This window comes from Oncorhynchus nerka, linkage group LG15, assembly GCF_034236695.1.
Source record: "Oncorhynchus nerka isolate Pitt River linkage group LG15, Oner_Uvic_2.0, whole genome shotgun sequence".
Classification (NCBI taxonomy): domain Eukaryota; kingdom Metazoa; phylum Chordata; class Actinopteri; order Salmoniformes; family Salmonidae; genus Oncorhynchus; species Oncorhynchus nerka.
Genome location: NC_088410.1, coordinates 58,337,549 through 58,353,141, shown reverse-complemented (window position 1 = coordinate 58,353,141; position 15,593 = coordinate 58,337,549). Strand labels below are relative to the sequence as shown.

The 15,593-nt window shown below is 42.4% G+C and overlaps 1 protein-coding gene across 3 annotated transcripts in view; it reads right to left on the bottom strand.

Moving 5' to 3' along the window:
- Positions 1-14,924, bottom strand: part of LOC115142964 (SLIT-ROBO Rho GTPase-activating protein 3-like) — a 68,417-nt gene extending 53,493 nt beyond the window's left edge. For all 3 annotated transcript variants that reach the window (XM_029682877.2, XM_029682876.2, XM_029682878.2), the window contains exon 1: positions 14,432-14,924. In XM_029682877.2, coding sequence (XP_029538737.1) covers positions 14,432-14,498 — 67 coding nt within the window. In that variant the 5' untranslated portion in view covers positions 14,499-14,924. The remainder of the gene's footprint in view (positions 1-14,431) is intronic.
- Between the last annotated feature and the right edge of the window lie 669 nt (positions 14,925-15,593).

Sequence of the window (15,593 nt, the reverse complement as noted above, 5' to 3'; positions counted from 1 at the left end):
TTTTTTCTTTTTACATTGGATGAAAGTAGAGACTCAGAGCTAGAAAATCGTATAGCAGTTGAGGAACAAAAAAAAGTTTTTTACCCCCAATTTCGTGGGATCCAATTGGTAGTAGTTACAGTCTTGTCTCATCGCTGCAACTCCCGTACAGACTCGGGACAGGCGAAGGTCGAGAGCCATGCGTCCTCCGAAACACAACCCAACCAAGCTGCACTGCTTCTTGACACAATGCACATCCAACCCGGAAGCCAGCCGCACCAATGTGTTGGAGGAAACACCGTGCACCTGGCAACCTGGTCAGCATGTGCTGCGCCCGGGCCTGCCACAGGAGTCGCTAGTGCGCGATGAGACAAGGATCTCCCTGCCGGGCCAAACCCTCCCCAACCCGGACGACGCTGGGCCAATTGTGCTCCGCCACATGGGCCTCCTGGTAGTGGCCGGCTGCGACAGAGCCTGGGCTCGAACCCAGAATCTCTGCACCACCCGGGAGGCCCTGCTTTGAAAGTTGATCAACTTTTGAGAAAATGGCCCCTGAATGTTTTGGTACACCTACTGGAGAGCTCTTATTTGTCTACACACATTCAGAATCATTCACACCCTCTTTAAGGATTCCATCCATCTATTTAAGGATTCAAGTGAAGCCATGTGCTAAACAGAGTGAGTACGGTAGAGTACTAAACAACCAAAGATTTCAAGACTAAACGCTGGTTATACTACGTCTATCGACATGTCTGTAAAACTTGTCGCAATGACATCATGAACATTCTATTGTTGTCCAACATCAAACTTGTCTTTGTGAAAAACTATAAAACACAAAAACACAGCAGCCCAGTGGTCCAAAATAGCATAACTTATGTATTTTAACACTAACAAACCCATCCATTTAAAAAAAATTAAATCTAGCAAACCGAGCAACTTTCTAAACAATGTTTTGGTTAGATTCTAGCTTATTAGCTAGCTAACATTAAGTTAGCTGGCTAGCCAGTTCAAATAATGACCATGTCATATAGCTGACAATGTCTTAACTTTAGCTAATTTGTATTCATTATTACAAGAAAATAAACTCTCAACAAGATCCTTATTTACAAGTTAAAGGTGAGCTAATTACAGAAAACAGCTGATGGTTGTGAGTGTGACAAAATAAAAGCAGGGCATTCTACCGGAGAAATTTAGAACTTAGACACTGTCTCGTTGGGCTAAAGTTATATCCCAATTTGACTTTAGTGCAGGTCATGTTGTTCTTCACATTACAGTCTCTGGTAAACACACACACTATATCAAATAAAATCAAAGTGCATTTGTCACATGCACAGGATAGAGAAGGTGTAAACGGTACAGTGAAATGGTTACTGGCATAGTATTTTGTTTAGATATGTAGCTAGCTAAACAATGAACCATAATCCAAACTCATAACGTTACTACCCTGCCTGAATCTGCAGGTAGCTAAAGCTAACCAACTAGGTTCAATGTTAGTTAGCTAGTTAACTTTAGGCTATAATACTAGCAGTGCAAATGGCTCTAAGATACTAATAATATTACTACACAGCCAGCTAACTTTAGCTAGCTAGCAGTATGCTTTAACTTGCAATGAAAAACGACTAACAAAATTAGAAACTTATAACATCTGAAAATGTTGTTGGCTATATTCTCTTACCCGTCCGTATACATGGATGAGTGCTTCTCCCTCTCTGGCACAGATACCATGGTTGCTCTTAGTTTGAAGATGTAATCCGGAGACAGCTGTTTTATACAACAGCCATCTGCATATCCATCTGCATATTTGTAAAAGGCTGAATTTTCTCCATCTCCTTAGAAATCATACTCTGCTTCCACCGGGCATTCCACTGATTTCAAAACTCAGGTCTCCAGAAAGTCAAGAGCATTAGCAACACTTCATATCATGCACTTCATATCATGCAGTTCATGATATTGTTAAAAAAGCCACGTTAGAAAGCATGACCTACACATACTGAGCAGCTTATGTTATAGACAGAAGCATGCTACATGGCAGACCAATCCAAACTCATCTCTTGGCATGTCCAGCCCATCAATTATCACAGTCAATCATGGCTAGCGGGAAGGTTCCTATCTTTTTCCAAGGCTAAACCAACTAGGCTCGTAATTTAACACTTTCATTTGTATTTACAGATAATATACACGTTTTTTTAAATTAAGGCACATGAATGTTCACATGTTCCAGAAGGCATTTCTGCCCCCCAAAAATGCATTTAGATTCAAAAAAATGTTTACGTTGAAATGCCTCGCCTGTTAAGTAGTGACGCGCGACATATGTGTAGTTTCCTGAAAGGAGTCACATATTACCTTCTCTTTGGTCTTCCAACATGTTTGAGGAAACTGTGCAATAGCCTCTGACTGCGATGTGAATAGGCTATATTCAGTAGCCTATATCCCTGGTATAGTCCCCATCTCCCCTAATCTGCATAGGATGCACTCATAAATTCACATTTTAGCAAGACCGCACAAGAGACATTTACAGTAGTGAGTGCATACAATTTCGCCAGTTATCAGTTGCCGCCTTCATCCGCCATTCCAGACATTTGGGAGATGGGACTCCTGTATCTGCTTGGTCAGCCTTTGAGGACGTGTGGCTTTGTAATTGGATTTGTCCATCTCCTAGACTGGCTGCCTGCCAGGGTTTGAGAGCCCAGTCTACCCTAAATTTTCCCATAACCTTGGTTGGGGGCCCTAACCGGGTGCTGTCAACCGGAGCCAGCTGAGCCTGAGACTCGCATGGGGCGTCACTGAGGTAGCATGCAAGGCAGAGCAACACTACCCGCTAAACGCTAAATGTGCTGCTAGTCACAGAATGATCAAATGTTCACAGTCAAACAACCAATAATAATGTGCAACTCTGGTTATTTGCCTGTTTGGTCCAGACTGCATTCTCACTGGCAGCGAACAGCACCATGAAAAGAATTTAAGTCAGACAGAGACCACGCTTTTTGAGGGAACCACAGTGATTTGTTTAGTGCAGATAGAACAAACCGAACTAAGGGGTAAATGCACCAGAGTTCCGAAAAGAAACGCAACAAACCATTTTAGTGTGAAATTCCCTTTTGTTTAGCTTTTTTTTAATGAAGCATAAAATCAATAGTTATTTCTGGTTGCTTATCAAAGTTAGCTGGCTAACTCACTGATCCTGCTTTGTGCTAAGTTCATGGATATGTACAGTTGTTGTTTCACATCCCACACACAAAGCCACATAGACACACGCAGTTGGGATTTGTGTGGATATAGTTACAGGTATTCTTTTACGCAATGCAGGTGCTACCGCAGCAGGGGTGCTATGGTGAAAATGTCCTAACATATACCGAGGCATTTTCCCAATTAGGAGGTCATTTCTATCACAATGGCCATAACCAGTGTCTCTATAAATATATCTATTACTGTAATAGCAGACACCTATATTCAGTCAGTTCAGTGTTTTATTCCCCTCTGTAACACTGTCCATTAGGTAGGTAGCAGATGCATTTAGAGCGGGGACTGTTATAATAATAATAATAATAATAATAATAATAATGCACCTCTCCCTCCCCTCTTGCGGGATGTTCCCTGATTCTGGACAGGGGGGGGGGGGGGGGGCACTGTCTCTGGGCTTGTCTCTCTCTCTCTCTGCTGTTATCCACGCGTGGCTGGTCACATGCCACCTTACACAGGCGCACACTCCCGACATCAGTTGGCACAAAGCAAGGCAGTTTCCTGTGAACGCTCGTCTCGGGTGAGCCGTAATTGCTATGGCATGTCTTTACATACCCTTTGGTTGAATTCACAAATGCATCTCTATGTCTCGCTGTAATCCTCCAATGTCTCTCACTCTGTGGAAACAAATGGCTTTAATGAGGGCATCAGCATCCAGCCAGTGACAGGGGCAGAGACGGACAGAGATAGAGGTCGACCGGGTGGCGACAGACAGACTCGGCTCAGCTATGATGGCCATAACAATCACCTCACATCGATTTCCTATGTCTAGATGTGTCTCGACACACAATTCTGCCTTAAATCTGTAGCTGATTTTTGCAATAAGCGTTGTTGTTATTACCATAGAAGACAAATGCAGAAGTGGAGAGAGAAAAGGGAGAGGGGTGAAAGGATATCACACAGGGTGGGTGGAACATGGGGTGAGGGGGGTTGGGGCATTATTACTAGCCTGGTCCTAGATCGCTTTGTGCAGTCTTGCCAACTTCTATGGCAATTGTCACGCCAAACACCACAGGTGTTTACAAGACAGACAAAAAAAACAGATCTAGGAATCAGGCTACATTATTGCTTACACTGTCATGATCGCATGACAGTGAAAGGTCAAAGCATTTTTTCTTCATGATGAATACTGATTAGCAGAGGGGCGTCAACCAACCCAGACAGTCATGGAATGCAGATCTACTGCAATAAATGTATTTTACGGTGGAGACAAGAGAGGAGGAACACAAGCTACACACACACACACCTTCTCATGCTTCTTCTCCTAGACTGATCAGATGAAATTAAACTGCAATAATGTCTTCCTCTGTGACTACTGTAAATAATAGGCTAGCATACCTTCACTTACTGACACATTGCGTACCATACTTCAATGCCACACAGGGACGGACTAGACATCTGGCATTTCAGACAAATGCCAGATGGGCTGGTCCATTTTAAGGCCTGTGGGTCTGTCTAACTTGTTTTGTTTTTTTTGCACACAATTATCACTATCTGGCTAATAATTGTTTATGCATCAAATTAGATCAAACCAAATGAAGCATTTAAGCATAAGACCTAAATGGACAGACTCCAAATGAGTCTAATGACAGAGGGAGGGAAAATGGTCCATGATCCAGGTCAATCAAACCTCATTCAGTGGGTTTTACTTTCCAGTTGAGAAGGAATGGGGGGTAGAAGGGGTAGATGAGGGTGAACAGCAGTGCCTTGCTGCAGTGCATCTAGAGGTTTGTTAAATGGCCTGTGACTGAGTTGTAGTCGAGCTGATCCACTGAGATTCTTTCAAACGCATGGAAATATGTGTATGGATGCAAACCAAGGTCAGTTAACAGATTGCAGCTGGGTTCCACTTCAAACACATCAGAAACTGTTTTCTCAAGTCTGGCTAGTATAGCCAGCTACTATTGGACATGAATATGAAAACAGGCTGAGTAATTCAATAAACATTCGTGCACAGTGTCAACCATACATACGCTCATACAAAGACATCAGTAGCTATGCACAGAACAAAGAACTGTGGTCTATTCCAGTCTGACCTCTTTACCTGCTGGATAAATCACACTGTATTGTACTATACTGTATATTAGGGCTCCCGAGTGGCACAGCAGTCTAAGGCACTGCATCTCAGTGCAAGAGGCGTCACTACGGTCCCTGGTTTGAATCCTAGGCAGTATCACATCCGGCTGTGATTGGGAGTCCCATAGAGCGGCGCATAATTGGCCCAGCGTCGTCGGGGTAGGCCATCATTGTAAATAAGAATTTGACTTGCCTAGTTAAATAAAAGGTTAATAAAAATATCCATCTGGAAATAAATGATTGGTAATATTATTCTAATAAATTTACAGTCATAAACTCGCCAAGATGCTTCAAGGACTAAAGACATTTTAACACGTTTTGATCATTTCATGAGTACATTTGATTGTCTGTGTAAAGGATCATGGGCAGGAGTATAAAGGTGAGACTTGTGAATTCTTCTTCATTAACATTTTTCACACATGACACCATTAATGGAGGTTAGTTTCGGTTCATTCTGACACATACCAATAGTTGACACGTCCTTCATAGGAAGTGACTAGGTTAATGGGCGGTTGGACAACATACCACACACACCACAGCCAGTGTCATGACAAGGTAAATAATGATGTCATCGGTCACAACCTGTCAACGCAGTTATTATAGGTTTAACAGCATTGACTCTTCGTCATGGTTACGGAAAGTTGGTTGGTCCTTCAACACTCTGTTCAAGTAGTGGTGCACGACTCCAGGGTTTTTGGTGCACGACTCTTGCTCGACGACTAAAACACGCTGAAACGGATACGTACACACCACCTCATTATTGCAGTCTCCTACTAGGAAGACTACATTTGCGTTTTAGAGGACTGACATGAGCATGATGCTGCCCATTTCCTCATCGACTTAGCCTACAGAAGGCCTAATTTTGTTTGAATATAGAAGGTGATCTAGAATTTTTCAGTGATATTTCTGCTGTGCGCAGCCTTGACACATCCCATGGGATGATGCTGCGCACTCACAGTCATGTCAAAATGATAATAATAGGCCATACACTGACAACTCGAGCTTGGCTGCCAAAAGTATAGGTGTCCCCATTAATATTTAAATTGATGAAGTGTGATCATAATTTTAGCGATCCATGGTAGACATCCCTCCTAATAACAATGCCCCCATCCTGCTGATTTGAGCTGCTGAACTGCATTTGACATGTGTTTATGGATGATAAAGGGAACCTTACCATTTCCAAAAAGTTCATTGATAGCCTGTACTTTAGTGAACTTGTGCAAAACATTGCAAGCCAAGAAATTGAGAGATACAGCATTGCAATAGCCTATACATATTTTGATTACCAATGCACGGTTCTGACTGCCTGCCTGCCTGGTAGCCGACATGCCTACCGATGCCTGGCTGTGCCCCCACCCCCCCCCTCCCTCGCTAGCGCTCTCTTTGCTGTAAAAGTTGCGAGAGTTAGTATTCTCGGAAGTAGCCTACGGCAACTAGCTTTCTCAATTGCAAAAATACTGATGCTTGACACCCAGAAATGGGAGTCGACAGGCAAGGAGTCGAGGAATTGATTATTTTGGAGTCGACTCCCCACCACAATTTTTTAATTTTTTATGTTAACCTTTATTTAACTAGGCACGTCGGTTAAGAACAAATTCTTATTTACAATGATGGTCCACCTCGGCCAAACCCTCCCCTAACCCGGACGACGCCGGGCCAATTGTGCGCCGCCCTGTTGTATGTTCAAGTCAAATTCTCCCAAGAAAGTAGCCTGGTTCCAGATCAGTCTCTCCAACTCATACGGTCAATGTTGGAGCCGTGCCACTGACCGAAGGAGTTGGCAAGACGGCACAAACAGATCTGAGACCAGGCAACCAAGAAAGAATCTATGTCCAGAAATCTGCTGCAGGTCTGGAAATAGACAGCAATAAAGGGCTGCTGGCTGACTGCACCATAGTAAATGTTGTTTAGTCAGCTACCTACTCAGCACTATTAGACCCCGATGCCAGAGTATAGCCCTTATAACTCCCAACTGAACTAATCCCAGACAGCCTTGCAAATGAGCTTAAGCTGTCAGCTTAAAAGCTTTTCCTGAAACTGAGACGTCCTCTCAGCTGTGATGGCCCTATCGCAGTCAACACGCACTGCCGTGAACGCACCCGCACGTACACAGACATGTATGAACGCAGGCATAGACACACATGCATGCACGTGCACACACGCGCACACACACACAGAGCCAACCAAGACTTCCGCAGACGACAGCAACATGCCGCAGCGTGTAGCTCCATTTCTCATTAAAAAGCAGTGAGAGCAGCTTCTTCATGATGCACTATGGTCATAGCCTGCTCCAGGGGGGATGAAAGGGTTTCAGCGTTTGCTCTTTGCTGCAAGTACAGTCTAAAATGAGTTATAATATTTCAATCTAAGTAGGATAATACACGTGTCTGGCATCTGCTTGACACAGCATCGTACCCTTGAGTTGTGAGCAAAGATCACTGCATTTCTTACTTCAGTACAAGGTAGTGTACACTACAAGGTAGTGTACTGACAAAAAGTGTGTGGGATGTTGTTTGTTAGGAACATGTCTAACAGAGAGGGGCCCCATTGTGGCATGTATCAGACTATTTAGTTGTGGAATTCATCAGCCACTTGTCTTGAGGGCTATATTGCCTGCCTTTTCTGTTTCTTCTACAAACAGGTTGGAGGGTAGAGGATTTTACATGTGGTCCGGTGCGGCTTGGTTGGTAAGAGCATGGCTATAGCAGTGCCAAGGTTGTAAGTTCATTTGTTGCAGGAAAATCTGCCAAATAAATCGGTATCTGCATTTTTTGGTCCTCCAATAATCGGTATCGGCGGTGAAAAATCATAAATCGGTCGAACTCTAATACACACTTACTAGTTCTCTCTCAATCTCGTCCATGGGTTTTGGTGGTCCCATCTTCTACAGTCACAGGTTACGTCCCAAATGACACCCTAAAGTAGTGCATTATGTAGGGAATAGGGTGCCATTTGGGATGCATTCACATACTGTATTTAGCATCAGCAGAGAGACACTAAAACCATTTCATGGTTCCATAATTCATGCTGACAACATACATTATTTATGGCGTTTCTGAACTGTTTGCTGGGAGAGAGAGAGAGAGATTCCCCAGTCAGACCCTCTATGGTTCCAGGACTAACACATTTTTATTTATGAGTGTCTGAAAATTAAAGAAGATGATGTAAAATGAACTTACTCCGGGGCCAAACATTATACAACGTTATTGATTAAAAAGGACATCCCTAATTCTTTCACTGTCTCCTCAAGACATCTCGCCGAAAGCTCTCTTCTCAACGCTTCGAGGCAAGTAACACTGAAACATGCATGAGAGCATCAGCTGTTCCAGACGACTGTGTGAACACTCTCCCCGCAGCCGATGTGAGTAAGAACTTTAAACAGGTCAACATTCACAAGTCCGCAGGACCCGATGGATTACCAGGACGTGTACTCTGAGCATGCGCTGACCAACTGGCAAGTGTCTACACTGACATTTTCAACCTCTCCCTGTCCAAGTCTGTAATACCACCATAGTCCCTGTGCCCAAGAACACTAAGCTAACCTGCCTACATTACTACCGACACATAGCACTCACATAGCCATGAAGTGCTTTGGAAGGCTCACATCAACACCTTAACCAGAAACCCTAGACCCACTCCAATTTGCATACCACCCAAACAGATCCACAGATGATGCTATCTCTACTGCACTCCACACAGCCCTTTCCCACCTGGACATAAGGAACACCTACATGAGAATGCTATTCATTAACTACAGCTCTGCGGTCAACACCAGTGTTCTCAAAGTGCATCACTAAGCTAAGGACCCTGGGACTAAACACCTCCATCTGCAACTGGATCCTGGACTTCCTGACGGGCCGCCCCCAGGTGGTAAGGGTAGGTAACAACACATCCGCCACGCTGATCCTCAACACTGGAGCCCCTCAGGGGTGCATGCTCAGTCCCCTCCTGTACTTCCTGTTCACTCATGACTGCACGGCCAGGCACGACACCAACACCATCATCAAGTTTGCCGATGACACAACAGTGGTAGGCCTGATCACCAACAACGAGACAGCCTTTAGGGAGGAGGTCAGAAACCTGGCCATGTGGTGCCAGGACAACCATCTCTCCCTCAATGTGAACAAGACAAAGGAGATGATTGTGGACTACAGGAAAAGGAGGACCGAGCACACCCCCATTCTAATCTACGGGGCTGTAGTGGAGCAGATTGAGCGCATCAAGTTCCTTGGTGTCCACATCACCAACAAACTAACATGGTCCAAACACACTAAAACAGTCGTGAAGAGGGCACGACAAAGCCTATTCCCACTCAGGAGACTGAAAAGATTTGGTATGGGTCCTCAGATCCTCAAAAGTTTCAACAGTTGCACCATCGAGAGCATCCTGATTGGTTACATCACTGCCTGGTATGGCAATTGCTCGGCCTCCGACCATAAGGCACTACAGGGGGTAGTGCGTACGGCCCAGTACATCACTGGGGCCAAGCTTCCTGCCATCCAGGATCTCTATACCAGGCGGTGTCAGAGCAAGGCCGTAAAAATGGTCAAAGACTCCAGACACCATAGTCATGGACTGTTCTCTATGCTACCACACAGCATGGGGTACCGGAGCACCAAGTCTAGGTCCAAAAGGCTTCTTAACAGCTTCTATCCCCAAGCCATAAGACTCTATAACAGCTAATCAACGGGCTACCCAGAACCCTCTTTTACGCTGCTGCTACTCTCTATTATTATCTATGCATACTCACCTTAACTCTACCTCCATGTACATATTACCTCGACTAACCGGTGCCCCCACACATTGACTCTGTACCCCCTGCATATAGCCTCGCTATTGTTATTTTACTGCTGCTGTCTATTTGTTACTTTTAATTCTCCATTTTTTTACTTAACACTTATTTTTCTTAAAACTGCATTGTTGGTTAAGGTCTTGTAAGTAAGCATTTTACTGTAAGGTCTACTACACCTGTATTCAGCGCATGTGACAAATAGCATTTGAAAAGATGGACATTGAGTCGTTCCATATGACTTCAATCACTTTCTGACTCTACCCCTTTTGATTTGAACGAACTTTCCATATATGTTTGCCCATGGTAGAAGTGGTCAGAAAGTGACTTTTTGGACCTAAACGCCAAAATATTCAGGAGAGAGGTGCTCAAGATTGACCCATGTTGCATACCTTGCCCCTTTATGAGACATCTGTCTTCATCACTGGAAAATATAAACAGTTACGCTTTCAAATTATTTATAACTTACAAACTGGGTCGTCAAATGAGAAGAAAAAATTTAACACAATTTTATTTTTTGTTTGTTTAAAGTCAATTATCTAAAAATCTAAACTCAGATATTTTTCATGATCAAATATGTTGTAGAAAAAAAACATTTTACCAAATCTGAGGTGTTTGTCTTGTGCCCACCATCAGTTGAGACACAGCATACTCTTGAATACAGGGTGGGTATCATGTTTTTGCTGATAAATGTACTAACATGTGAATACAATTAAAAAATGTCTACTTTCAAATGGTACCACAAAGATAGTTGGGGGTCCACACATACACAGAATGTTGACTTAAAGCTGCAATATGTAACTTCCATGGAAATGTGAGTTATAGAGTTATAGTCTCATTGAAAGCAAGTCTGAGAAGCAGTAGATCTATTCTATTTCTGCTAATTTTATGCTTCCCGTTTATTAAATGTAGTTTTTGCATCTTTTACTTTCGGTTTTGTACACCAGCTTCAAACAACTGAAAATACAATATTTTGAGTTATGGAAAAGATATTTCACAGCCGTTTAGATGGTACAATGATTCTCTTCACCAGAGGTTTTGAACTCTTACCCTATGCGGTCCAGAGCCTGCTAGTTTTCTGTTCTACCTGATAATTAAATTGCACACACCTGATATCTCAGGTCTAAATCAGTCCTTGATTACAGGGAAACAATGAAAAAAATGCATTGGAACTGGCTTCGAGGTCCAGAGAAAAATGTTTGAAGGCTCTACACTGTGCTTGCTTGTTTTGTCACATATACTGACTATTCAACTTCAGCAACCAGGAAATGGAGGGATTTCTGCACATTGCATCTTTAAGCGGGAAAACCCATTGTTATAAATTAAACTGTCAATCCTCCATAAGTTATTGAAATCCTAGCAATCTATACTGAACAAATGTATAAAAAGCAACATACAACAATTTCAAAGATTTTACTGAATTACAGTTCATAAGGAAATCAGTCAATTGAAATAAATAAATTAGGCCCTAATGTATGTATTTCACATGACTGTTGATACAGATATGCATCTGTTGGTCACAGATACTGTAGTTTTTTGGTCAGTATCTGCTGTGACCACCATTTGCCTCATACAGTGCAACACATCTCCTTCGCATAGAGTTGATCTGGTTGTTGATTGTGGCCTGTGGAATGTTGCCCCAATCCTCTTCAATGGCTGTGCAAAAGTTGTTGGATATTGGCGGGAACTGGAACACGCTGTCATACATGTTGATCCAGAGCATCCCAAACATGCTCAATGGGTGACATGTTTGGAGTGTGCAGGCGATGGAAGAACTGGGACATTTTCAGCTTCCAGGAATTGTGTACAGATCCTTGCGACATGGGCCCGTGTATTATCATGCTGAAACATGAGCTGATGGCAGCGGATGAATGGCATGATGATGGGCCTCAGGATCTTGTCACGGTATCGCTGTGCATTCAAACTGCGACCAATAAAATACAATTGGGTTGTTGTCCATAGCTTATGCCTGCCAATACCATAACCCCACCGCCACCATGGGGCACTCTGTTCACAACATTGACATCAACAAACCGCTTGCCCATACGACCCTATAAACGTGGTCTGTGGTTGTGAGGCTGGTTGGACATACTGCCAAATTCTCTAAAACCCATGTTGGAGGCAGCTTATGGTAGAGAAATTAACATCCAACATCTGGCAAAAGCTCAGGTGGACATTCCTGCAGTCAGGATGCCAATTGCATGCTCCTTCAAAACTTAAGACATCGATGGCATTGTGCTGTGTGACAAAACTGCACATTTTGGAGTGGCCTTTTATTGTCCCCAGCACAAGGTGCACCTGTGTAATCATCGTTCTGTTTAATCAGCTTCTTGATATACCACACCTGTCAGGTGGATGGATTATCTTGGCAAATGAGTGGCCATGTTTCTGATAGTAATTGGGAATTAAATGTTCAATTGAATTTATATTTAAATGGTGTACCAGCTAAAACACAGTTGTCTGAAGAGAGAGGTCCATTCTATGAATTATATTTATATAATTGAAATGACACCCACCCTGTATTCTAGAGCATGCTGTGTCTCAACCGATGACAGGCACAACACAAACCTTTTTTTAGATAATTGACGTTAATAACGGTAAAAAAATAAAAATAAAAAATCCCAAGATATGAGAATATTTTGATAACCCTGTTAATAAACTTTAAATAAAGAGCATCTCTATCTCCTGAATGTTTTGGCATTCAGGTCCAAAAAGTCACTTTCTGATCATTTCGACCTTGGGCCAACAGGTATGGAAGGTTTTGATTAAATCAAAAGGGGTCAGAAAGTGATTGAAATCATATGGAACAACCTCATTATTAGATGAATTATCCTACTGAAATTACCCTAAAGAGAAAAGGTGGTGATGCATCATCATGATGATCCACTGCATTGGTCAGAGGGCATGACCTTAAGTCTCTGAGACACTAATACGGTCTTCATAACCAAGTGGGAAGGTGAGATTTACCACATACACCTCGGAAAAATCAACTTGAACTTGAACTCGTAATTACTAGCGGGAAACCCATCTGTAATTACTAGCGGGAAACCCATCAGCTTCTTCTCCCACATGCTGACCTCTGACGTCACCTTCTTCGGAAATGACCTCGATTGCAGCGTTTTTGGCAGTTAAATGTAAAACATTATTTATAAAACGCAATCTACTAATATGGTTTTTGAACACCTTAATTTGTTTATAAACATCACAGCTGTACTTTTAGTTTATGGTTGACGGGGCTAGTTGACAATTGGCGTTTATCAACGAGTTAAAAGCACTCGAATGCATCCAACTGGTATTTACGACGTCACAGCTGGTAATTACCACCGTCCAGCTTGGTTATGAACGCAGCAATCACATCCGCTCCTATCAACCTGGTCTGATTGGTCAAAATACCAGTTAGTGAAAAATATATCAGAATTTGGCTGCCTATCTCAATGTATCACATTCTCTACAATGAAGACAACCTGGCCTTGGTTTGAGAGACTAGCTATCTGAATGAGCCGTGCTGCTGTCCTTAACCTCTCTCACACACGTTATAATATTTCCCTTGTTAAGGATACATTCACAATAACTTTCGTCACATATTGTTTAACATGTTAATGCTGCATAGTGTGGTGTTATGCATTTTCACTATGCTGTCGGAATGTCTGAAGTATCCATACATCAGTAGACCTACTCACGTAAAGTGCATTGTGCGGAGATTTTACCCAAATTATGTTGAATAAGAGTTATCTGTTGGAAATGTATGTTTATTTGGCTACTGAGACCTCCTGACCATATATATTCACAAAAAACGGCCCAAAATATTCGAATAAGAAATGCCTCTGTTCAAGATAAACTAAAAACATGCTGTTGGTGCCATTAATGCTATCCACTCTCGAATTACAAGTTATGCAAGTGTCTACTCTAGCGATGGGTCGTTCGCGAAAGAACGGATCTTTTTGGTGAATCACATAAAGAGCAGTTCATTTGGCTCCCTGATTTGCATACTGTTACTGTTTTTTGTGTTGTTTAAAAACGATTATCTGCAAATAAATCTAAATCATTCTCTGAATATGGTGATTCCTCGCAGCAGAAACAATAAATAGTAGCGAGAGCACGTCATTCTGGTCCACGTTCATTTTTGCAGTGCATAGAAAATTCTTACTTCCTATTTTTTGCAGGCAATATAATACTTTGGCCAGGTAAAAAAGTATTTGAACATGCATATCACGATCTGACATAATCGTAGCCTACTTTGGGGGTTTTAAATGAGAGCTTTGCAGTTTTTCATGGTTCTAGGTCGATTTTCAAACATTTTGAATGAAGACCATCAAAACACAAGCAATTAGATTAGGAAATACCAACCTTTCACTTGAGTCTCGTAATCTCCAATAATCTCCTTGTCCTTCTTGACTCTCGTATGAGATGACATGATTCTTTAGGAATAGATGACGGAAACCTATACACCTCGCGACACCACAAAGTATCCTTGCCTACAAATCTCTTCGGCAAAGACCGTCAAATGCGTGAAGCAGGGAGGGCTACATGCGTTTCAGAGATTTCCAGGGTCTCAAAATGCACTTGAGGTTTCACAGCGATCAAGGCGACGTTGAACTGGTTAAAAGTGCCAAACAGATCTGGACAACTCCCCTCTTTCCTCAACATAACATATTTGAATGTCCCAACAACAACACAATATGAAGAATCCGCATATACTACATTTGGTAAATGATATGTTTCAATATAAACACTGCCTTGCAATGGGGTTCATGAGCAAGAATCGCATCGTGCAATTTTCCATACGCCTTTCCAGCCACCCTTTTTCTTGCGAGGTCTCTGTTCTGCTGCAGCAAGAGTTGGATGCAAAAGTGATCTCAGACTCCTCCCACAGACACCCCTCCCCTCACCCACACTCCCACACTTACACACATGCAAAGGATCATTACAGTACAGTGGTTATGCACGTGGTGACAAAGCAATTTAGGAGTGTTGCTGATATATGGTGACAGATTTGAAAATGATGAGATTGAAAGAGGCACATCATCGTTAGCACAGAAACTGGTGACCTGGAAATTATGGCGTAAAATAACCTACATTTGCAGGCTGCTTTATAGACACCAATGCAGCCCTCTGAATTTACAACCCTCATAACAGAAGAGAGAGCTATACTGTTGTAGGCTAATTAGAATATCAACATTGTTTAAATGTTGGATACTATTTGTATGTTTCATAATTCAACAGCCTTGGCAGTCATAACATAACAAACATTGTCAATGGCACAGAATTAATGTTATTATTATTGCTATGACTAAACGGAAAGATTAAAGGTTTTTCTTGTCTCTCTGCTGGAAGGTATTATTCAGCAAGCCAAGCATGAGCCTTCATTGTGGCTGAATGACTCACATTTCTTCGTAGCCTTCGATCTAAAGGCAGAGTTTGGAGATTAGATTTACCAGTAAAGCAAGATTACTTTGCACTTTCCCAATTCTGTGTCATGAGGTGTTCTTTTTTCGACCATTGCTGATTG